General features: G+C 42.8%; 1 protein-coding gene across 1 annotated transcript in view; it reads left to right on the top strand.

Moving 5' to 3' along the window:
* Positions 1–25690, top strand: part of PIK3C2G (phosphatidylinositol-4-phosphate 3-kinase catalytic subunit type 2 gamma) — a 275645-nt gene that overhangs the window by 12333 nt on the left and 237622 nt on the right. The window contains exons 4-7 of the mRNA XM_037916093.2: positions 220–331; positions 11904–12006; positions 19692–19762; positions 24444–24507. Coding sequence (XP_037772021.1) covers positions 220–331; positions 11904–12006; positions 19692–19762; positions 24444–24507 — 350 coding nt within the window. The remainder of the gene's footprint in view (positions 1–219; positions 332–11903; positions 12007–19691; positions 19763–24443; positions 24508–25690) is intronic.

Genomic DNA, 25690 nt, shown 5'->3' with positions numbered 1-25690 from the left:
TAGGATTGTATGAATGACAACCCAATCTTCCTCAGAGCATGTGAAGCCAGAAAAAAAATTATTAAATAAGGTGTGGTTCATTCTAATTCCTCTAGGTGGAGCTATACTGCAGCAAAAGTTAGCAGTCACATTATGGCTTCCATTTTCTCTGCTCAACGATATAGCCTGCAGCTCTCTACCAAGCTGCTATTAATTTTTTCTTCTTATCTTTGTTTACAGCTAGCTGTATTGTCCGCAACTTAATTGTAGAGATTCTCCATTGTACAAATCAATATCCAGCCCAGGAAGAATGTTTTCTAAGTGTTTATGGGTCTGATGAATTTTTGCAAAAGTAAGTATCTCGTTAAGAGATGGTATTGATTACGTATTCGATCATTTAAGCTATGCACCTGAATACTGATGTACTACATTTGTAAACAAAGCAGATCCAAAGGGAGAGACGCAAAAGCAATGGTCAGATCACAAATCTTAGATCCCACCTTCCTCAAGCCTCGGAAGGTATTGAGCCATGGAGTTTGGTTCATGCCTATCTCAAATTGTGCTTATACTGTGGGGTACTGAGAAGGAAATGTGGTCTAGAGAAATAAGCATGAGACAGGGAGCTAGTACTCCTGAACTTGAATCTCAGCTCTTCTATTTACTCCCCGCGTGGCCGTGTACAAGTTATTTCATCTCCCTGTCTGCCTCAGTTTCTTCATCAGCATCTCTTTTTTTTTCTAATGCCAAGGTTGCATTGGGCTGAGCTGTCTGTTTCACCATCCATAAAATGGGGATAACATTGCCAACTTCTTCCTGCAGGGATGTTATGAGGATGAGTTAATTAATGTTTGTGCAGCTCTTCAAAGATGTACACCACTTAATACATGGGAAGTATGATTATGAAACGTTGCCTACTGGGACGGCATTTCTTTCCATCAGTGTAGAGAAAGTGAAGACACCCAGCTGTCACTGAATGTCCGGTTGTGAAGAGAGAACATACATGGCAGAAAGAGGCCTTTTTGGGTATCACTAGCCAGGAACTTTTGAACTTAGAAACTACTTGAAGTTGGATGATGATATACACATGTACTAGTTGTAACTTTTATAGGTTTCTCCCTCACTAGTAACTGATTTCACATGTCTGTGATGAATTATGTTTTGCAACTCAGGGTGTAGGGTTTGGTCATTTAGACCTCACTGTGTGTGGTTCTCCAAGTGCTTACACCTGCATAAAACAAGACAGTATTGTTACGCTGGTGTAAAACTGGAACAAGTGACAGGCAATTCAAGCCCATTACCTCCATTAGTTGATCACACTGTTGCATAAGAGAGACTGGGTTTGTTTAGAAGGGGGGAAAAAGCTCTTCCTCATTTCAAACTAATTGCTAACGAAAAAATAACAAGTAATTGTACTTAGGATGAGCTCACTGTGTCTCGGTACAGTGTACAGTACGTTCTGAACAGTTTATTTTCACTTTTGGAAGAACTCATCAATAGGGAACCGCTAAATTCCTGCACTTGCAGAATCTCTGCATGTCTCATTAGCAGCAAAACAAGGTCAATAATGTTCTCAGCTGCTTGCTTTGCTCCTTCAGTGTAGTGCAAAAGGCATTGAGCTGCAGTTCTGGCCTCAACTGCTGTAATTCTATGCTATGCTGTGCTTTCATCTTCCCCTTTTTCCTGCCTCTTCCTGATCATCCTCAGCGTACTCTAAAAGAGATCTTGAAACCATAGGCCAAACTCATCCCCAGGGCAACTTAATGTGAAGCCTGAAGGATTACTTGAAGGATCAATTTGGCCCTGTATCTGAGATGTCTATGAATGTGAGCTGCTCTTTCCCCACTCCCTTGTTGTTAATATAGATGTAAAATCAGAAGTGCTCATGCAAAATTCTTCTTGGAATACATGTCAGTGCTGAATTCCAGAATAAGCTCTCCGAATCATGTTTGCAGTGCTCTCTGTAGCTGTGTTAGTCCCAGGATATTGGAGAAACAAAGTGGGTCAGGGAATATCTTTTATTGGACCAACTTCTGTTTGTGAAAGAAGCAAGCTGTTGAGCTACACCAGTGGTTTTCAACCTTTTTTTTTTTTCATTTGTGGATCCCTAAAAGATTTTGAGTGGAGATACGGACCCCTTTATAAATCTTAGACATAGTCTGCCGACCCCCAGGGATCCATAAACCACAGGCTGAAAACCACTGAGCTGCACAGAGCTCTTCTTCAGGTCTGGGAAAGGTACTTAGAGTGTCACAGCTAAATACAAGGCAGACCAGATTGTATGGCAAAAGTAGTTAACACATACTCTTAAGAGACCATTCAAGTGGCACATTAACTGATCTACACAAAAAGAAAAAAAGAAGAAAAGGGAAGAAGGGGTTTAGTGGGCTTCAGATTGTGTAATAAGCTATAAATAGAGTATCTTTATTAAGATCATGCTTTTTAGGGTCTACCAAAGTTGTGAATTTAAGCTCCCATGTCTGTCTTTTGAAGGTCTTGTGCAGGTGGTAGGTGTTTTTTTGTCTTTATTTTTCTGTGTGAGTTCATTCGAGAGTGTAGTAATTGTCTCATTTCACTCACATAGTTGTTATTGGGGCATTTAGTGCACTGGATGAGGTACACCTTGTGTTGATAGGCATGTGTAGGATCCATGGATCTTGAAAAGTGTGTTGTGGGGGGTATTGAACATTATAGCAATGGAGATATGCTTGCAGGGTTAGCAGCTATTGTTATGGCAGAGTCTAGTGCTACTTTGATGTGTCCTGCTCCGTGGGGAGCTTGATTCTGATGATGAACTTGGTAAGGTTGTTTGAAGACCAGAAAGGGGGAGAGGGGGAAGAGCAGGAAAGATTTATTTCAGAAAGTGGTTCCCGCAAAGTATGGGTAGTAATTGTTTGATGCCACCCTACGCTGGAACCCATATGGGGTATCAAGTGACAAGTAGGGGTATGTGATTGGAGGGTTTTTTTCCTGTATTGAAACAAGATCTCTCAAGGTATTTCTCTCGAGCCATGTTTTGTAGGTGACAAATCTGAGGAATTGTCACAGATTGAAGGTTTTGGAATTAATTGAGAAACTTAACAAAAGTGTCAAGTCACCGGGACCAGATGGCATTCACCCAAGAGTTCTGAAAGAACTCAAATGTGAAATTGTGAAACTATTAACTATGGTTTGTAACCTGTCCTTTAAATCCGCTTCTGTACCCAATGACTGAAAGATAGCTAATGTAACGCCAATATTTTAAAAGGGCTCTAGAGGTGATCCCGGCAATTACAGACCGGTAAGTCTAACATCAGTTCCGAGCAAATTAGTTGAAACAATAGTAAAGAATAAAATTGTCAGACACATAGAAGAACATAAACTGTTGGCCAAAAGTCAACATGGTTTCTGTAAAGGGAAATCAGGTCTTACTAATCTATTAGAGTTCTTTGAAGGGGTCACAAACACGTGGACAAGGGGGATTCTTTTTTTTTTTTTTTTTGTGGTGCCCTCATCCAAAAATTCTTCCTTGATGTGGCCTGCGAAGAGGTTGGCATGTTGGGAAGCCATCTTACTACTCGTGACTGTTCCCATGGTTTGAGCAAAGTGTTTGCTTGTTGTTGAATGTAAAATAGCTATGGGTGAGGATGTGAAAAGGATGTTTGGGGTGGATATCTGAGTGTTGTCTTGTAGATATTTGAGGTGGATAGCTATGCCATCATTGTGAGGAATGTTGGTGAATAGGGAGGTGAAATGGATGGTATTCTGAGGGGCGTTGTTAAAGTTGCTGAGTTTCTGCAGGATGTCAGTTGTGTCCTGGAGGAAGCAAGCTCTTTGTGTGGGATGTGGCCCTTTAAGGATGGTTCTTATGAGTCCTGGTATTCCTTCAGTAAGAGTTCCAAGGCCAGATATGATAAGTCTACCTGGGTTCCCTTGTTTGTGTTTCTTGGGAAGCAAGTAGAAGGTCCTTGAGTGGGTTCATGGGGGAATGAGGTTGTAGAGTTTCTCTTGGAGTTGTTTGAGGAAGGATTTGACAATGCACTTAAATTCCTGGGTGAATTGTGGTGTGGAGTCTTGTTTGAGTTTTCTATAATAGGTGGTGTCAGAGGGTTGTCAGTTGACCTCATTAACATAGTCATCACGGAAATCTTGTAGCAGTAAAGAGAATTGTGTGCTGCTGTTTCTTTGTCATTACAGTTCAGAAGAACCTGAACATAAAGCCAAACCACAAAAGAGTTCATATAATGCACTTGCCTTACACCATGGTGTTAGTGAGCCAGATGGCATCATGAAGTTCTACAAGAGGCTTCCATTTGTTATCAGACTGAACTGTATTATAGAGCAGCTAATTCCCCCTGTAGCAGAATCTGAAATACTTGATGATGCCTGGAATCAATTAGCTTTAAGTGAATGGAAGTGTTTAGGGAAAAGAGAGAATACATACTAGTGTGTTAGCTAGGAATAGCATGACACATGGCATTGCCAAGTAAATTAAGATGTAACAATTTATTATTCCCCCTCCTTTGCGTGTGTCCATTATCTTCTGATGTTCCCCTTGGCTTTTTCTTATGAGCCACAGTGGAAACCTGGATTTCAAACATCCCCAAAAGTTCAGGGAATTTTATACTGAGGATTTTGGTTCATCCCATAGGTAACTGGTGAAATTCTGAGTTGGAACCATGCTCCATTTCTGGTCTTTACCTTAGATCTCCCTAGGTCAGAAATGGTGAGTTGTCACAGGCTATTCCATTTTTTTTCCTTTTTACATTTCTCTTGCCAACAAATCTGTCTTGCACCGTCTCTAAAGCATTGTTAGGATTAATCCTTAGTTTGTCCCTGCCTCTTCTCTCATCTTTAGTTATGTCTTTCCCTCAGCCCATCTTGACGTACTGCAGTTTCCTCTTCTATGATCTTAATGTGTTTCTATATATCTAGGTGTGGGTGCTCTGGGGCTGGAGCACCCCCAGGGGAAAAAAATGGTGAGTGCCGATGGCCTTGCCGATCAGCTCACCTGTAGACATACCATAAGTCTCCTAGCTACCTGTTCAATTCATTCCATCAAACCTGACCTCTTCTTTGTTTCTATCTTTTTATTTCTTGCCCTGTCCATCTCTGCTAGCTGAAGATCTTCCCTGTCCAAACCACCTGTATTATCCTCTTTGTTTAAATCTTCCCTTCAGACTGTCCTTTGCTTTTTTCCTTTTTAGCTTGTGAATGGATGCCTCTGCAAAGTGGTTTTATGATGTCCTTTATGAAAGATGCCATATAAAAATAAATTATATTGGGGGTTAAGCAGCTTGCGTTGAATAATTCATGACTCCCACTGCTAGCAGCAAACCCAAAGAAGCTCTTGTTATGTGCCAGTAATGAATCAATCTTCCTTGCAAACTTTTTGCCTCTAGAGCTATAGGCCACTTGCTCAGAGCATTCCAAAGTGCCTAGTAAAACATACCACATTGCTATATAAAAAGATGTTAGTTTATTTTTGTTTCATTTTGTTTATTGATCTGGCTGTTGTTAGTAAGAAGAACTGATTGCAGTGCACAACAAGCAAATCAACATAGTCCAGCACACAACCAGCAAATGAACATAGTCCAGCAGTTTTTATAAAGTTTAAAGTTTCCTGTCATTTGAAGGCAGGAAGGAGGGTTTTAGTTTGCCTTTAGTATATTGCTGAATTCCCTCTTCATTCTCCTGTAGTGTATTTTTGTGTAATTATCTTGCGCCTAAATTCAGCAGTCACAGTAAACAGAAATGTAGAATAGAAATGAGCATCTCCAGTCTATAATTTACACTCTCACGGTTGCTTGTGACCTTACTGGTGACACTTTTTTTTTTTTTTGCCTTGTTAATTCCAGTCTTTGAGAATCAAGGCCTGAATAGAAACTGGTTTTTCCTTCAAGTGAAGTTTAAACTATTAATTATAGAAAGGACAGAGGTATATTTGCGTAGACTGGGATCATTAGAAGCCTGCATTTTGGGGTGAATATGTTCTCCATAAAAATAAGCCTCCATTTTCTCTTGTCACTGCAAATTAACCTTCTCATATGTGATGCTGCTCCAGTGAGGTGTTTTTTAATAAAATTTAAGAGACTGCCTAAGGATTCAGAAGTAACGTGGAAAGAATTTTATATGGTTGGAAATTAATGGTGTTGCTGGGGACACTGAATTGGGAGTCAGGAGACCTGGAGTCTATTTCTGGCAGCCATTGACCAGCTCTGTCACCTTGGGCAAGTCACTTCACTTGTTTGTGACTCTCTTTCCTCTCTGTCTCTGTCTTGCCTGTTTAGACTGTAAGCTCTTAAGGGCTTGGGCTGTGTCTCATTATATGTTTGTACAATGCCTAGCACAATCCCAGTTGAAGTCTGTAGGTGGTATTGTATTGTACTGTAGGTGGTATTTGTAATACAAATAAGGCGAAAGGGGATTTTCCAGAATGTGTCATGTTTATAATAATGTTGTGCTTCTTATATCGTTGAAAGCACTGTAAAAATACTAACTAATCCACATGACACCCCTTTAAGATGACTGTTTAATTTTTATGTCCATTTTATAGTGGAGTAACAGATGCAAAGAGGGCCAGGTTTTGTGGGGTGCTGCAGCCCTTTTATACTGCTCCAGGATTGGGCCATGGATAGAGTCTGTCAGTCCATGATAAACTTGTGACAAATAGGAGCTGAATACTACTACATCTATTTTATGGACCGCTCCATCTATTTTTTCTTATGACCTAGATTTCTGACTGGATTATGTTTTCCTCAAAAGTCGTTAACCCGCTCCATCTATTCATTCATGCCCCACTATTTGCATGAATAAAAGGCTCTTCTCCAAACATTTGTGCAAAACAAAGTCCACTCACACTAATATTTGCAGAAAGGAAAACTAGAAAATTATAGGAACATGGTCAAGAGATTTAAGATTCATAAATATGTTACGTATAATTTCCCGATTGTTCCACTAGTTGTAATATAGCGTGAGGGTAAGGCAAGAGGGGAGGTGCAAAAGTCAATGGTGAAAAGTGGCCTATAGGAAAAGGACTGTCATTACAGACTTGGGGTTGGTAAAGGGATAATGAAGACAAGAGTAGATGGTGACAAGGGAGCAGTGAGACAAGACGCATGGGCAGAGCCATAGGCGCCAACTTTTCCCGGCACTGGTGGGTGCCTGACCCCGCCCCGACTCCACCCCTGCTCCGTTCCCTCCTGCCCCTGCACTGCCCCCATTCCAACTCCTTCCCCAAAGTCCCTGCCCCAACTCCGCCCCTCCCTGCCCCTATTGGACTCCTTCCCCAAATCCCCGCGCTGGCCCCACCTCTCCCCCAGCTGTTTTGTGGCCGCAAGCGCTGGGAGCTAGGGGGAGAAGCAGGGGTGCGGCGCGCTCAGTGAGGGAGGCGGAGCAGAGGTGAGCTAGGGCGGGGAGCTGCCGGTGGGTGCAGAGCACCCACCAATTTTTCCCCATGGGTGCTCCAGCCCCAGAGCACCCACGGAGTCAGAGCCTATGGGCAGAGCATCAGGGCTTGATGGGAAGTGACAGGAGAGATGTAGAAGCAGGTACAGCCATGCAGATCCCCAATGGTGAGGATGAGGAATTTGAACACTGTGTAGAAAGAGAGAGGGAGGCAGTAAAGGGACTGGGTGGTGGGGGGCTGATGACAGCAGTACAGATATTTTATTATTTCAATGTGGTAGCTAGTGCTTTTGCACTCTAACTTTCTTACTTCTAAATCTGTACTGTATGCTTTTAATATTAAGAAATCTTGCAAATGTACAGAAGCACTGTCAAAGGACCTTGCCCTAGGTATTTATTTCGTCAGATGGAAATAGGTTTCTCCTTCTGTGACCTTCAATGTGTCTGTCACAAAATGCCACTTCTGCAATTTTGCCTTTTGTACCTTCAAAATGGGGAGCTTGTGTTTTTCCTAATTACACTGTGGGATAGGTGTAGAGCATTTACTCATAGAAGTCAGAAATCCCCAGAACACTGAATCCTTTCTAATTATCTCTGACAGCCATGTGCTGTGCTAGTTAATGATTTAAAATTAACCTTTGTTTTCTGTTAGACACCCCGATGTGAGACGCAATAGTTCCTAGTCTGCTATGTGCACATTCTATAAGCCCCTATTTCTGTCATAGGTTCATAGGGCCAGAAAAGAACCTTGTCATGGGCTGGCTGGCCCTTTGAGGCAAGCTAGGCTTAGCCTTGTTCATGGTTTAGCAGCTACTCCTTAGCCTCATTGATGAGCTGACAACATAGGGCTAATTAGTGACCCCAGCTGTGTGTAATAGGGGCTGAATTAGAAAGACTAACCCCAGCTGTGGTGGTGAAACAGGCAGAGCACTCCTTAAACAGAGCTGGGAACTCAGCAGAAGGGGGAAGAGTTTGGAGGGAAGAAGAAGGGGAGTGCCCCTCTGGGAAGAGGCTGAGGTACTCACTGTGATTAGGGTAGCTCCTGGGTAGGAGAGCTCGGAGTTAGGGCCTGCAACAAGAGAAAGAGACCCACAAGGAGTAGAGTAAACTCCTGTTGGGTAGGCCTGAGATAGGGGCAGGAGGATCCCCAGAAGTAAACTGCTGAAGTCCATGGTGAAAGGAAGCAATAGGAGAATCCTGCTGGGAAGAAGTAAGATGAGAGAAGCTCTGCAGGGGCCAGGAAGCAGTGCAGTCTGAGAGGGGCAGGAGAACTTGTGATTTAGATGTTCGATTTAGAATTTAAGTTGGACTTTTTGTTGTTTTGGATGGGGAGTGAACTGTTATATGACTTAGCTGGAGGGCCAAGCCACAGAAAATCCAGAGAGGGAGTGGGGAGAAGATAATGGGCAGGGACTAGCCATCGCAGCCAATGAAGTGGCCACCAGGGGCAGACAAGGGCAGACAAGAGGCAAAGTCCTCTGTAATGCTCTGTCCAGGCACGAGAGGGCACTCCAGAAGTTGTGATGTGCACTACAAACCTGTTTCTCCTACTTGGACCAGGGACAGAGGTGCAAGGAAGCCAGTACGCCCTGGTACGGCATAACGGCAAGAGCCGGTGCGCTGTACCGGGGCGGACTGGCTTCCCCAGGCGGCAATTCATAGGGCCTGGGGCTCCCAGCAGTGGCTGGCGCCCCGGGCCCTTTAAATTTCCACCAGAGCCCCACTGCCGGAGCCCTGGGGTAGTGGCGGTGGGGCTCCAGCAGCTATTTAAAGGGCCCACGCTCGGAAGGGGCCCTGGCCGCTTTTCTCCACCCCCCCGCTCTCTCCTATGGGGGCAGAAGCTTGGTGCTGCCTTCTCCCGGGGGTCTGCCCCCGCCTCTTCCCCCAGTGTGCTGCGTTCCCCCACCCCCTCTCACTCTCTCTCCCTGCTGTCGATCAGCTGTTTGCTGGCATGAGGAAGCAGAGAAGAGGTGGGGGCAGGGCCTTGGAGAAGGGGGTGGAATCAGGGCATACCCCCTTCAGCCCCCTGCCATGAGCCACTCAGGGCAGGGAGCTGGGAGCGACCCCAGCCCTCTGCCCTGACTCCTGCATCCCCCCACACATCCCCACCCCCACCCTGAGCACCAAACGGGAGCTCCTGCACCCTCCCCCACCCCACATACCCACCTGCACCCCTCGCACCGAATGGGAGCTGCCCTGGGTAAGGGCTCCACACCCCAACCTCCTGCCCCAACCCTGAGCCTCCTCCCTCATTCTAGCTCCTGGACAGAGCCTGCTCCTGCACCCTAACACCCTCCCAGACCCTGCATCCCCAGCCCTGTTCTCAGTGCACCTCCACCCTCAGCTTGGTGCAGAGAGAGACAAAGAGAATGGGCTAGAACCAGGGAGAAGGTAGGTACCCGCTCTATGTGGGCAGGGGTGTGTGTGGGAGATCCTGTTTACCCCCTCCCCAGCCCTGCTGCCCTTGCAGTTTACCCCCAGCCCCTCCCTTGCTCCAAGGACCAACCCTAGCTCCCGCCCCACTGTGTTTTTGTCCCCAGCCACTGCCTTGCTCCAGTCAGCAGGGACTAATTCTCCCCCCATGCGTCACTGTGTTCATCTTGCCCCAGCCCCTGCCTCGCTCCAGCTGGGGACCAATCCTTCCCCCCCACCACCCTCACCATGCCCCACTGTGCTCTTGCCCCTGGCCTCTTCTTTCCCCAGGGGGGCCCTCAAGTATGTTTGGCGTCAGGCCCACAAAACGTTAATCCAGCCCGGGCCCTTTAAATTGTCCCTGGAGCCTTGTTGCCAGAGCCCTGGGGTAGTGGCAGCGGGGCTCCAGTGGCAAGTTAAAGGGCTGGGACGGTAGCGGTGGCCCCAGGCCCTTTAAATAGCCCCCTTTAAATCACCCCCAAACCCCAGGGCTCTCAGTTGCCTCTGCAGCTGGGAGCTCGGGGTGATTTAAAGGGCCCGGGGCTCCTAGCTGCTGCTCCCACAGCCCTAGCACCAGGCCCTTTAAATCCTGATTTAAAGTGCCTGGGGATTTAAAGGCCCCGCCTCTTCTGGTTGAGGCCCCGCCCCCTCATCAGGACTCCAGAGTACTGATAAGTCCTTTAAGGTACTTTCACCCCTGTCCAGGGAGCTCTGGAACAACTTGCCATGCTGAAAAGCAACATAAATATGGATCAATCCTTCTTGCTCTCATGTCCAGGAGCCTGAATGAGGCAACATGAACCTGTCAGAACATGCACTGGAGATGTAACTGATGGTGCATGTGAACGTGTTCCAATAATAAATCTGTCATTGCAGAAAATCAATACCATTAAACCCTAAAGTTTTTCAATTTGAAGAAATGTTCTGGCTTTTAACTAAGAATTACTGGTGCATTATTTCACCTGATTTTTTTAAAAATGATAGTCAATGGAACAATGTTAACTTCCACATAAAATTAGAAATACCAGGCCAGACCCTCAGCCCAGGGGAAGTCTCCTTTGCATTGATCCAACAGTGCTAAAAGGACTGAAAGCTACTCTAAAGAAGCACAGGGGGGTTGGCAAGTCTCATGACAAGGGAATTCCCCTCCTAGCATGAATATTATTGGAGCACTCTAGGTGAAGCCAGAGTACCCTGCAATCTGGACAGACCAGTCCCTAGTGAACCATTCCAGTTGATGTAAGGTAGAATAGCCCTGTGGCTGCTTGGGCCCCCGGGTGGCCCTATGATTAGAGGAGGTCAAAAAGTGACTTACAAGCACTTTTGCCTTCTCCTTGTCCACTGCACAATTTGAGCTCTGGAACTTGAGGATCAGGCCCCATGCTCATTTACGTCGATTTGCAAATATAGATTATCTGTTCCACCCAGCCTCTAAATACCAATTAAATACAGCTACACTTTTTTCATCCAGGATGTTCTATTTAGCTATGTATCAAGATATAGAAATAATACAAATTATCTACTGTCTATGATGCTGGCTAATATGGTCTCATTTTTTTCCTCATAACCCCCTTTACTGTCTGTTACCATCTGTTGCCCTAGATTATAAACATCTTGGGGTAGGAGCCATTTTTAATTCTATTTGTACAGTGCCTAGCACAATGGGATCCTGATCCATTACTAGGGCTTCTAGGCACTATTATAAATAAATAATAATAATACGTTATGTCCTAGGTGCTTTGATATAATCCATAGTAATTTGAGGTTTAAGTACAAACAGGCTCTAAAGAGAAAGTATGGCTTTGAGTGTGGAAAGATCTTTTTATTTCCATCTTTCTTCATTGTCATTCCTTTACAGAACTTGCATGTTTTAAATCAGACTTCAACCCTACTGATGATTCTATTAATCTTTTTCCATCCAGCTCTTAAAAACAAGTCATGGTCAAAACCTCACAATCCTTTATAGATCCAATACACTGTGTTTGTGTAATACAACCATGTTTTGGATGATTAGCATGAGTTGCTGGAGCCTGGTGGAAAGTGTGTGAGAGAAAAATAGGAGCTGGGGAGTAATGATGATTTTGTTTGTTCTTTCTCCCCCTCCTTCCCTACCACCTTCCAAATTGCAGTGATCATGCTTTGGGCAGTCATGAGAGTCTTCGCAAGGCAACCACCTCCATTCAGCTTCGTCTACAGAAAGACACCAGCTATCAGCAAAGTTTGGCTCGATCGGTGCGTCATTTTTTTCTTGTTTCTTTCAATATGCCCGAGTAAATGAAATCTTTCCGATCCTCTCATGTAACCATCTGCATTAATAATCAGAAAGGGCTTGTTTGCTCTCTTGAGTGTACATTCAAATGTAGTTCATCATTAATGTAACGTATTCTGAGTCTTTCTGCTTCTCTCCTCTAGTTAGGCTTCCTTTATCCTTTTGGTAATCCTAGAGAATATCTGAATATGAGAAGAGCGAATGTTACCTTTGTTAGAAGAATTCAACTTTATTGGAGTTGAACTATACTCATGATATCAGTTTGTCTTTTTTTTTTTTTCCTGGCTGGTCCTTGTACATTTTTGAAACATATTAAGGGCAAACATCCATAAAGTACTACACAAGATAAATCAGATCCAGATCCTGGTTACTGAAATTCTAAGTATTTGATTGTGTGTGCATGAGAGAGAATGTATTTCTGCTGAAGACATAGTCTTATCGCACTTTAAATCTGAAGAGATTCTCGTTCAGATTATTTGTGATTCAACTACCTAGGAATGGATTATTGAGCTTTAATGATACTGATCATGCTGCTAGATGTGAATTTTATTCCCTGTGGGCAATCTTGAATTTCTTCCAAACCAAACTTCACACTACAAAGGAGACCTTGATGTTTTTGGTGATTTTGACTGGAGATGGGTTGCCTTTATCCACAGATAGGATATCTGCCTAAAGGAGGTAATTGGAACTACTAGCCTGAGTCTGTGAAAATTTGGATCAGATAACAGATTTCTAATATAAAAAATAGGGTTTCTTTTCTTTCCAGTTCTGGTATGTATCCCCCTAAGAATTGTCAGGTTCAGTGTAATTCATCTGTTGCAATGTTGTTGTTGTTTTTGTTTTTTTTTAAAAGGTGGTTGTGAGACCAAATACAATATGTTTTAAACTATCTTATCTTTTGACTTCTTTACCTTTTAACCGATAAAAGCAGAGGTGCTATCATGTACAGCAGTGGTTCAAATTATTTGCGCTTTGCATTACCAGGGTATACAAAAGTTGTTGTTGGGTTCTTTTTGTTGTTGGTGGTGGTTTTTTGCAAGCAATTGAAAATATCTGTAATTGAGATTCCATTAGTAGCAGAAGGACTGATGGTTCAGGAGACAGGAAATATATGACAGAGATGCTTTCATCACCAAGTCACCATTTCAAATTTGGCTCAGATCAGTGGTGACCAAAGGTAATTACCATCTCACTGATGTCAGGTGATCTGTAGAAAATTGATGGTTTGTGGAGCTTTTATGGAGTGGAGTGAGCAGCGCGCGCGCGCGCGCTCTCTCTCTCTCTCTCTCTCTCTCACACACACACACACACACACACACACACACACACACACACACACACACACACACACACACACACACACACACACACACACAGTATCCGTTTTGCTGTGCTGTAGCAGATGTTTGGGGTCTTGCAGTTTGGCTTCCTGTTGTAGGAGAAATCAGTGACACTGAGTCAGGGTATATTATTAGAACAAATTGCTTTATTTATACCTACACACCAGTTCTGGGACAGAGATGGTCACAAATATCATGCAGACAGTTCCTTCTTTCAGAGATCTCAGCCGAATCACCAATGCCTGGCTGCAACGAAGATACCCTGCCCCAAGAACTGACTCTGTTTAAAAAGACTAAAACATAGAGCAAACTTCCTGGTGCTAGCCACAGCTCCCCAAGAGAATCTTCTTTACAAACCTAACAATATGATAGTTTCTTCCAAGGCTAAAAACATGCTTGCACACTAATAAAAAGAAAAACGTGTAAGACTCTATGTAAGAGCACCATCCTAGTGCTCTTTCTATAACAATAGTTATCTATTGCACAGAAGATTTGAGACTTAATTAACTTTTCTAAAGTGCTCTGGGATTCCCAAGTATGGTGAGCTGCCTGGAAAGAGGAAGGCGTGGAAAGTTTTATCTGTCATTTTAAAGCCACTAGGTAATTAAATATTGTCCTCTGAAATAAATAGTAGCATAGTCATGGAGTTGCGGAAGTGAAGGTTGTGGGTAATCTGACGCAAGTTATTCAGAAATACACTGCATGTGCGACTCTTATTGCTTAATTACAAAACTGGCAATCATAAAAATGAAATTGTTGACTAAAAATTCCAAACCATTCTGGTGAAAAATCCACTGGCCTTCCCACCTTGATTCATTTAAATGTCAACAGAAAGGGAAATGGTTCCAGAGGACATCTTCCTTAGGAAAATACAAAGAAGGGTTATAGTGTTTCTTGTAGATATGGGATAACACTAGGACAGCATGACCACTTGCCCAGTACTGCTTACATACAGGTAGGCATATAGCAATATCAAATATGTCCTCAGCCACCAAATTCCTATTCATTTCCAACTGAAATATAAATCTAAATGAAGAATTGTACTTACAGCTTATACTATGGCTCATAAATTTATTTCTTGAGGGCTACACTTCCTATGGTGACGGGCAGATTCTTCTTCTCATTTGTCAGGTCTTTAACTCGTTCCTAGGTGCCCAGGCCTAGATGCCCGGCTGAGTTAGTGATCATATTGTGTGTACAGCAGGTTGCCTTTGCGAGGTGATGGGAACAGTGCACTGCAAGTAGGAGGGGGCAAGAGATCCAGCATTGTGTGTTCATATTTCACATTGTTAGCTAATCATTTGCAATCCAGAGACGTAGCGACATTAGACTCCTCAGACCAAATTCACAGCTAATATAAGTGCATGCAACTCCAGGGATAAATTTGCTCTATTTTGTTTACCTTGCAACAAATAGGTACTCTGATATCCCATAATTTTAGTAGTAACCACTATTTGAGGGAAAGAGTTTAGATTCATATTGAGGCCTATGTCATAACACAGGAAGAAGCTCCTTCTACCCACTTCCTGAAGATTTGTGCATCTGGTGAAGAGCTCTTAAAAATCAGATTTTTTCCCCCCTAAAACTTTATCATGTGTATTTAAGTGAAATGAAGCCAATAAGACAGACAGACAGACACACACACACACACACACACAAAAGCAGGAAATCTTAAGTAAGAGCAGCAGACAGAGGAAAAGGAAAGTTTTGTTTAACAATGAGAAGTGAGTATGGGTGAGTGTGATCAAGGATGGTGTTGTCCCTCAGAGGGCCAGTAATAATATTCAAAATTGTTTAGTAAATTCAGCCAAAGACTTATTTTTGTAAAGGTACATTTTTTTCCTTGCAGAGGAAGCTGGTATTCTATTATGATGTATTCAGAAGGAAAGGGGAAATAGTCTTGAGCCAAGAAGTGAAAAAGCAGGAAATCTGGCCTCAGATTTTCACTTGAAATCATAAGGTTTTTTCAGCCAGTGGATTTAATTTGGTTTTCTGTTTTTAGAGATGAGTTTTACCAGGCACAACTCTCTTGAGTAAAAGCTTTTAGTACTTGAATTTTCCAGATGTTAGATTCTCATTAGACCTCCAAATAAAGCCTGTGTAGAGACCACAGAGTTAACGGTTATGCTGTAAAAATATTGAGGCCCACTTATATTGCCTCATGGGACAAAAGTTCCCATTGACATCAGTGATCACTTCAAGATCTTGAGAATGGCAAATATTTTATGTGGGTGGGGGAAGATACAGTAGTTTCCTCACAAAATGATGAACCAATTTCGAATAGTGGTAAAATACTCCAGGGGATGGGACGCTGTATTTGTTCTTTGATCTTGTGTTTCACAACTGCCATATTATAAGTATACAACTTAGGATATTAAAAAGTATTGTTTGAGCAGAGCCTCCAAAATGCATCCACGTAAGCTGTAATGGGTCAAAAACTTACCCCTTGTTGGGGTTTGGTTTTAGTCATGTACAGACTTTCAAATGAGACAGCACAAAATCTAGTCCAAGCCTCCACCACAAGTTTAGCTGCCTTCGGAGTTCCTCTCTGAGGAGTGCTCAGCCCACACCTGCTATTCCCTCTCTCTAGCAAGACCTTCCCATGTACCTAGCATCTGGGGGGGTATGAATCTCCAGCAGGACTGAATCCTTACCTGCTATAGAGGGATTTTCAGGCAAATGCTGGAACCCTGGAGATCATTTTTGCTTAAGTGGAATGTACCAGTATTAATGGTGATAACATTGTAGTAGAAGTGTTATGTTAATGCATGTGTATTTACAATAAAAATATTAACAAATTGAGAAAAATGAAGTCATTGGTTACCCGATGGTAAGAGATGCATTTTTTGTTTCCTAAAATAATTTTTGCATGTTTAAGAAACTCTTAGTGATATAATGATATGGAAGTATTTTCCTATGTTGAATCATCCCTCATCCTGCAACAGAACAAAAATCTTTGTCCCATTAATATGCAAAAGCCTGCTCCTTCGCTGTTCTAATTCGACAGGTCTAAATTAGGCTTAATATACTGCAATGCACTACGTAGACCAAGAACAGAGTAAGTGCAGCTCTTGGCATTTAACTCTCCTGAAATAGTTACAACTACCAGGTAGAATTATTACTAACAAAGTAATCTTTAAGCTTTGATATTTTAAGCAGTTAATCACAGTCTTCGAAGATAAATTAGCAGTTTTCAGGATGTTAGAAAACATTTGTTGTCTCAAGGAATTCGCTAAACTATCAATAATGTACCGTAGGGATTCAGCAGGGATGGTGACTTTTTATGATACATTCAAGTAAATTATTGATCAGCCCTTGATGATAACTGACATGAATGTGAGAGCTCCAGGCCTCAGTAGCTAATAGCAGCTGAGAACATTAACAGCTGTAGAGCTAGCATAAGTCACAAAACCAAAGGTCTCCTCCAGCCCTAGGGAATCCTCGCAACAATGGACTCACATGAGAAAAGAAAGGGTTCTGCTTGCAGCCAGAAATGTTAACCAGTGCAGCAGGCCCAGAGGGAGCTATAATTAAACAGACACAGGCTGTACTGTATTGCATGCTATTAAGCTTCCTCTCGTACAACCCAATCCGGTGGTGAGTTGGGCCCTTCCTCAGACTGACTGCATGCCCTCATATCTAGGGCCCCACCAAATTCATGGCACGCTTTGGTCAATTTCACGGTCACAGGATTTTAAAAATCGTAAATATCATGATTTCAGCTATTTAACCCTTAATTTTGACAGTGTTGTAATTGTAGAGGTCTTGATCCAAAAAGGAGGGAGGTGGGTTGGGGGTGGGGGAGGGGGTTGCGGTACTGCTACCCTTACTTCTGCACTGCTGCTGGCGGCGACGCTGCCTTCAGAGCTGGGCAGCTAGAAAGCAGCAGCTGCAGGCCGGGAGCCCAGCTCTAAAGGCAGCACCACCGCCAGCAGCAGCGCAGAAGTGAGGATGGCAGGGTTTGGTATTGTCACCTTTGCTTCTGCCCTGCTGCCTGCAGAGCTGGGCGGCTGGAGAGTGGCGGCTGCTGACTGACGGCCCAGCTCTGCAGAGCGCAGCGCAGAAGTAAGGGTGGCAATAACCTACCAGGCCATCCCTACTTCTGCGCTGCTGCTGCTGGTGGCTCTGAAGGCAGTGTTGCCACCAGCAGAAGTAAGGGTAGCAGTACTGCACCCCGCACACGCCCCTACAATAACCTTGCGACTCCCCCACAACTCCTTTTTGGGACAGGACCCCTACAATTACCACACCAACCCTCCAGCACCACACCACTCAATTTCAGAAACCTGTACCAGTACAGAAGTGGGTAGCTATTGTCCTTTGGAAGCTGGCAACACCTGACTGCCAGTTTGCGGTTGGGAAGTCAATTGACGGGGAGGTGGTTGTACAGGTTTACCAGGCTATTAGAACTGAGATCCATCCACAGCTGGGTGCCATTACCTAAGTCCTTGAAATTATATTGGGTTTTCAGAGCGGTTTTCTGAACTGTGCGGGGGTCATCAATGGAACACACTTCCCTAAACTTTGCCCTCTGAAAGGGGCTGGTAAATGCATGAACCACAAAGGCTATTCACTGTTTCTCCAAGGCTTAGAGGACCATAGGGGTCAGTTCATGAACACAAATGTTAGGCATACAAGAAAGGTCCATGATGTCAGAGTGCTCAGGAGATCAAGGTTGTTGCTGCAGAGGGAAACAAGGGAATTTATTCCCCCAAAATGAGGTAAGACTATACACTGTTTTTGTTTCATGTTAACTGCTCTGTTTCGGGTTGATTTGTTGCGGGGAAAGGGAAGGAGCTTTAAGCATTGTTACAGTAACTATACAGGTTTGGGGAGGGACTTGCACATTCTTTCTTTACCATGCTGTCTGATACCATGTCTCCGAGCTCTTATCAAGTGCTATGCATGATTGCTCCCGTGGCCTGACTACTCCCATGGTTGCCAGTGATAACTGTTTGGTTGGAGAGCCATTAAAGCACTGGGTGTCAGGTATCTTCACTGTTACTTTTGTTTCCTTTGTGTTCTCGCTTAATTATCATCAAAGACATAAAGATGTTTCAGTTAACTTGCCTCCTGATTTTCATTGTGGTGCTGTGGACAGCAACAGTTATTTCACAACATACTTCAGGGCCCTATAGTCAGCAGAGATCTGGACTCAGCAGTGAGTCAGAGCTGCCTGTGCAGAACACAGGCGACGGCTGCTTGCTGGCTGCATGTTGGGAACTACCTTGCTTGAAAGGCGGAGGTTCAAGAATTCAAGCATCAAAGGAAGGTGGGAGGCCATTCATGGGTAGGATGACCAGATGTCCCGATTCTATAGGGACAGTCCTGATATTTGGGGCTTTGTCTTATGTAGGGGCTATTACCCCCTCCCGTCCCGTCCCATTCCGATTTTTCACACTTGCTCTCTGGTCACCCTATTCATGGGGCTGGAAGAAAGAGTACCTCTGATTGAGGGTGGTGTGGCCTGATCAGCAGAATGTGTCCAGGTAAAGATGGTGGGAAAAAGTCTCTCTCTCTCTCTCTCTCTAAGGAGGTTGCAAAAGTATGGTAGATTTTGACCCTGTTTATCAGTAAATGTGGCTCCCATTCCACTGTCACCCTTATGACTCTGATCCCCAATGTACTCCCTAAAAAAAGGAGGAAGCAGATGGACTCTGTGTGTGTGTGTGTGTAATGTCTTCTACTTGGTGTAGCATGCAGGTATGTCTTCTCCCTATACTGCTAGTTGAGGATAAGGGCTGGGATTTTTCCTCTGTCAAAAAGACAAGAACCTGGAGAAAACAAAATATAATTTTAATGTGAAAGATAGACACCAATCTCAGATGGAAATACCCTGAAGTTTGGGTGTGCTTGAACTATAAGACCAGCTAGGAATTTTTTCAAGTGGCTCCTATTTTTTTCCCTCATGCAAGAAACCATAACCATAACCCTACCATAACCATAACCAAAAACTCTTCCTCAGTCTGGGGATGTTAAAAATCCAGGACTGGATTGGACTGTTCTGGCCTCAGCCCTTCTCTACTTGCAATCAAGTCTATTTGAAAATGCTCAAAAGTTATGAGGATTTTACTTAAGATGAGCTTCTTACTTTCCAAGGTCAGGTTGGTGGTGTGACCAGCTTCAAAAGCTTATGTAAGGGCTCAAGAACATATAGGCAAGGAGAGGAAGGTGTTAATCAGTCTTCAGTATTGGGCCAAAAATAATGAAAGAACATACTGACATTATGAAGCACCAAACAAATTTGTACCACTTAGATACTTCATACCAGCAATTATATAACTCTTTATATGTTCCTTTCTCTACAGCATGAAGATGACCACAGTCAGTTTAATGTGAACCAGCTGCTACAATATACATATATTTGGAAGGTATCCAGGTAAGAATGTTAATAGTTGGAGTAGCTGCACTTAATAACTGTATATATTTGCTGTCAGCACCTACATGCCCTGGGGTTGTGATTTCATCAACACTTATAAGCTAAGCAGAGCCAGGCTTGTACATGGATGGGAGAACTACCAAGACAACACAGGGTGCAGCATGAACCATTGCTGACCTTTCAATAAATGCCACTTCTTCCAGTGAGTCAGCATTGAGCCAATATTGCATCACTGTGTTAGTGGTCATGGTGCGACTGGAGGTGCTTCTGACAGTAATTAGTGAAGTCAGTAGATACTGATCTTTGTCATGTGACAGAAACCCTGAGCCAGGCCATGTGACTGGACCAGCAATTAAAGCATTTCTGTGCATCAGATTCTTATCACAGTACTGTCTTTGAGATGAAAAGCGAAGCTGTTGTCTTGTGCTCTTGTATTCATAAGAAGTCATGCAGAGCCAGATTCTTTTAACCCTTGTGCTCTGGCTAAATTCTGGCTGGGGATGGAGATGGCAGCAAGCAAAATAAAATGAGCTCAACGGTTTTTTTCCTTCTGTCCTCACTGGTTGGTTGGCAGAACGGTCTGTTTTATTGAACTATATTTTCTCCCTGTCCTCTTGCTTTCACCCTTGACGTTGAGCATGTATGTGACATTTTCATTATAGATTATATCATAAATAAAAGAAAAATTGTATTTTCTCCAGTTTGCAACAAAATGGCTTTCTGTGTACCTTATACTTTCAGTATAGTTGGCTATAGTGCTCTCTGCCTCTGTAGCATTTTTTACAAGCACAATGAGTGTTAACTGTGTAGTTAAACCCTGTTTATAACTAGCCTTGTTAAAATAGCAACTCACTACAAATCCATGAGAATGGTGTTATGTAGAGAGAAATTATCATCATACGGCATTTATAGCAGTGTTTGGCTCTTAAAATTCTCTTTATGAACAGGAGAATTTAAAAATTACAGCTGGGAGAAAAACATTTCCAACCCTTCTCCCCCACCCCCCAACCACACAGACACACTTCTCCAAAGTTCCCTGGACTGAAGGAGCTATAATTTTCTCGTGCTGCTGCTCATAAAGAGAGAATTTTCAGAGCCAAATACCAATATAAATACTGTGATAATGGCTTCATTCTTCATAACACAGTCTTTGTAACCAGGTGCTATTTTAACAAGGGTAGTTATAACAGGGTTCGATATAGCTCTAGGGCTGATGTGTCAAGGACACCCAGATCTCTCATAGAAGATTAGGGTTGGAAAAGACCCCAGGAGGTCATCTAGTCCAACCCCCTGTTCACAGCACGACCAAGCTCAACTAAATCTTCCCAGCCAGGGCTTTGTCAAGCCGGCTCTTAAAAACTTCTAAGGATGGGGATTCCACCGCCTCCCTAGGTAACCCATTCCAGTGCTTCACCACCCTCCTAGTGAAATAGTTTTTCCTAATATCCAACCTAGACCTCCGCCACTGCAACTTGAGACCATTGCTCCTTGTTCTGTCATCTGCCCCCACTGAAAACAGCCTAGCTCCGTCCACTTTGGAACCGCCCTTCAGGTATTTGAAGGCTGCTATCAAATCCCCCCTCACTCTTCTCTTCTGAAGACTAAATAAGCCCAGTTCCCTGAGCTTCTCCTCATAAGTCATATGCTCCAGCTCCCTAATCATTTTCATTGCCCTCTGCTGGACTCTCTCCAATTTGTTCACATCCTTTCTGTAGTAGGGGGACAAAAACTGGATGCAATACTCCAGATGTGGCCTCACCAGTGCCAAATAGAAGGGAATAATCAATTCCCTCAATCTGCTGGCAATGCTCCAACTAATGCAGCCCAATATGCCATTAGCCTTCTTGGCAACAAGGGCACACTGTTGACTCATATCCAGCTTTTCAACCACTGTAACCCGCAGGTCCTTTTCTGCAGGAGTGCCGCTTAACCAGCTGGTCCTAAGCCTGTAGCAGTGCATGGGATTCTTCCTTCCTAAGTGCAGGACTCTGCCCTTGTCCTTGTTGAACCTCATCAGATTTCTTTTGGCCCGATCCTCCAATTTGTCTAGGTCACTCTGCACCATATTCCTACCCTCCAGCATATCTACCTCTCCCCCTAGCTTAGTGTCATCCGTGAACTTGCTGAGGGTGCAATCCATCCCATCACCCGTTAATGAAGATGTTGGACAAAACTGGCCCCAGGACCAACCCCTGGGACACTCTGCTTGATACTGGCTGCCAACTAGACATGGAGTTATTGATCACTACCCGTTGAGCCTGATGATCTAGCCAGCTTTCTATCCACCTTATAGTGCATTGATCCAATCCATACTTTTTTAACTTGCTGGCAAGAATACTGTGGGAGACTATATCAAATGCTTTTTAAAGTCAAGCTAGATCATGTCCACTGCTTTCCCCATATCAACAGAGCTAGCTCTCCCTCAACTTTCACTGAGCAACTTTTGAAGGAGTGAGGAATATTTAGCTTTTATATAATTAACTCTGATAGTGTGTTTCATCCATAGATCTCAAAGTGCTTTATAAAGGAAGATAAACATCACATTTCCCATTTTACAGATGGGAAAATAAGGCACAGAGAGGTGAGGTGACTTGCTCAAGGTCACCTTGAACTATATGGGATGTTTTCAAAGGATCTGTTTAGTTTCTTTCAAACACAAATCACTTCATAAAAAAACAAAATGCTTGTTTACTGTCTGCTTCTCTTTCCCCTCCTGTATTTTTCCTGGACTGGCTCTTAACCCACTTATTAATAAACAGAGGTTTCCTTTCCTGCTACCTGTGCCAGAAGGAGATTTATCAGTGACCTTTTTAGGCTATATCTTCACTGCAGAATTAATGGGAGCGTAGCTAACTCCTCTTGAGTTAACTGAGCTCATGTGTGAGTGGCCACACTGCAAGCATACGATCTGCAGTAATTGTGTCAGTAGCTGAGGTGTTGCGCTTATTCAGCATGTAGCCTCTACTACCTCTAAGGCCATCCAACTCAAATTGAAAGCACTAACAGAATTGAGTTAAAGGGTTTTGTGTGTGGATGGGACTTGTATCACTGGAGGTAACTCTGCAGAGAAGACTTGTCTTGTAATGTGATTTATTTCCAGGATGCCCTCCTTTGCTATTCTTAATAGCAATTTTTGTGTGGGCAGCCCCATCATAATGAAATGCCACAGTGTGATATTTGTGTCATGATATGGCAGAACGAAATAACATTTTTGTCCCAGGAGCCAAATTGGTTAAGATGGTCACCCTCTACTAGCTCTCATGGAGAATAATGAACACATGACTTCTTTAGCTGCTATCAGCTGGCCTGGGAAGAAGTGAAGAGAATGAGCTGATATCTTACCCTTGCAAATCAGCAGATTGCTCTTATAGGCAAGTGGGTAGCTAATGAATCAAATCAGTATATCCACGGGTAGGTGCTACGCCTCCATCCCTCACTATAATGAACACCCAGAGCGAAATTCGAACTTGGTGTAAATCCCTGGACATCAGTGGAATTGTATTCACTTACACCAGGGCTAATTTTGGCCCATATTCCTCAACATCAAGATGCTGTTAAGTACAACATGCTGGCTAACCTGATGGGAGTAGTTAAGTATAGTTTTTTTTTTTTATCAGCATATTAATAAATGGCCTTTTGGAAAGGAAACCTGGCAGCACTCCACAAGAAGTACAGCTATCAGGAAATTAAAAAATTGAATGTTGTAGTGTATGTAGTATATTACTCTGCATTATCATGTAGAAGTTTGAGTAGAAATCAACATCTGAGAGTGGTTCTCACATTTTGCTGCCTTTATGTTGCAAAACTGTTGTTGTATATTACCTGATCTGCTAATGTCATTGAATCCCTGGATTTGCGTTGGTTCTACTATGATACATACACGAGCAAAACAAATTGCAGGATTGAGGCAGGAGCAGACTCAGGGGATAGAGATCTACACTAGGTTTATGTGGGTTACATCAGTTTCCCAAGTCCAGACTGAATGGAGTAGAACAGTAAAGCCACAGCTTAACTGTTAGAAAGTAAGGGCAATCGTTGAATCTGAAAGAATTTGAAAAAGCTAAATGTGTAAATATTAGAAATATAAGTAATTGTTGAAATAATAATACATTTAAATACTCTCCCTTTTTAAAAATATACTTTTCTACACTGGTGATCTGGTTCAGAGTTTATAAAATTCAGAATTATTTCCAGTTGTTTTGCAGATGTAGGGCTTGATTAGCCATAGATTTCCACCCTATTTTATGACCCTAGGCAGCAAAGCACTTAAGTCCATCTCTATTCAAAAAAGCATTTAAGCACACGCTTAAGTTTAAACATGCACAGTCAATGGGATTTAAGCATATGCTTAGCTTTAGGCAGTTGCTTAAGTGGTTTGCTGAATTGGGGCCTTATGTTTGTAAAAAGTAGGTATAAAATGCCACCAGGTTGGAGAAGTAGCACTTTAAACCTACTTTGTGCAAGGGTAAGTGACTACAAAAGGGTAGTGAAGTGTCACGTCCAATATTCCTTGAAATCTACATAAGTACTTGTTTTGATTCTGAATTCATATTTACATCAATGTAAAATCACCGTGGCCAATGAAGTTATTCCTGATTTATAATGTGAAGTAAAAATAATGCCCACTTTCTTTTTCTACCTACAATTAACTGAATGTTGATTTTATTTTTTTAATTTCCAGGAAGAACCTTGTTACATTTATTATGAAATATGGAGGTCAAGTGGAATATCTATTGCAAAATGAGGTATTTGTTCTCAGCCTGTTTTGCCAGAAAAGCATTAGCTTACTTGTGAAAAGTCTCTAATTATTAGATTAATCTGCCTCAAAGTGAATTAAAGAGGACTCTTAATAAAAGCTGTTTAACCTGTTTTGGAAAGGGTGTGGAAATTCTTAACTAAAATTAATGACATCTAAATTATAATAAATGCTACAAGATTAAAACATTCATGGTAACTATTTCCTAGTGTTAGGGAACGATAAAAGGATCCACGGCTCATTTTCAGATAGCACCCAAATATTTGGATCTAGTTTTATTGTAATCACTTAAGTCTGCATAGTTTGCCCCTCCCCACACTTCCGCAAACACTTAAACATGTATTTCAGTGGTACTGTCACATGCATAAAGTCAGACATGAGTCTGAGTTTTCAGGATCAGGTTTAAACATAAAACTTGAGGGGGTTCCAATTCAACTGTAAACGCCACCAGAAAAGGTTAATTTAGCCACTCCCAACCGTCGGCAGAATCTAACGCCAAAATGAAGATACATGTTTCAATGACAGATAATTTGGGGGGGAATGAAGAAGACAAATAATAGGTTCAGCTGAGTTTCTGGAGGTGGTGCAAACTCATCTTATTTTTGGTTGAACTAGTTCTTCCTTTTTTCATTTATGATTTGGGAAATGAAAGAAAGCACAAGACCTTGTTAGATCACAGAATAGACTCCTGCAGCAACTTGAAGCTATTACAGTTTGATGCAGTAGAGTTTAACTAGTTGTGTTAAAGTAAGGAATTCTCTTGCAAAATGTTACGCGCCAGAAAACAAAACAAAACAAAAAACACACCACCAAAAATCTCCATTCCGTTTTAGGGTACTAATCCCTTGCCGCCCCAGATTTCACTTTTTCAAGATATTTTTGTGCAGTGGATATTTCCATTCTGAATTATGAAAAATTACCAATAATTCCTGCAAAAAAATTACCTTTGTGTGAAAATCATTGAGACTTTTCTTTTGCAGGATCCCATCATCTGTTCAATTGCAGCCTGGGCTGTGTTCTAGTGCAAGGGGATATGTGCAATGCAGCCCCATAATGGCGTTCATAGATCAGCAATTCAGGACCGAAACTACACAGCAATTTCAAACTAAGGCCCTGATCCTGAAAACACATAGGCATTTGCTTAATTGAACACATATGAGCAGTGTTCCTTT

The sequence above is a fragment of the Chelonia mydas genome, chromosome 1 (genome assembly GCF_015237465.2).
Source record: "Chelonia mydas isolate rCheMyd1 chromosome 1, rCheMyd1.pri.v2, whole genome shotgun sequence".
Classification (NCBI taxonomy): Eukaryota; Metazoa; Chordata; order Testudines; family Cheloniidae; genus Chelonia; species Chelonia mydas.
The sequence above is the reverse complement of the archived record's forward strand: the minus strand, read 5'-3'. Positions and strand labels throughout refer to the sequence as shown.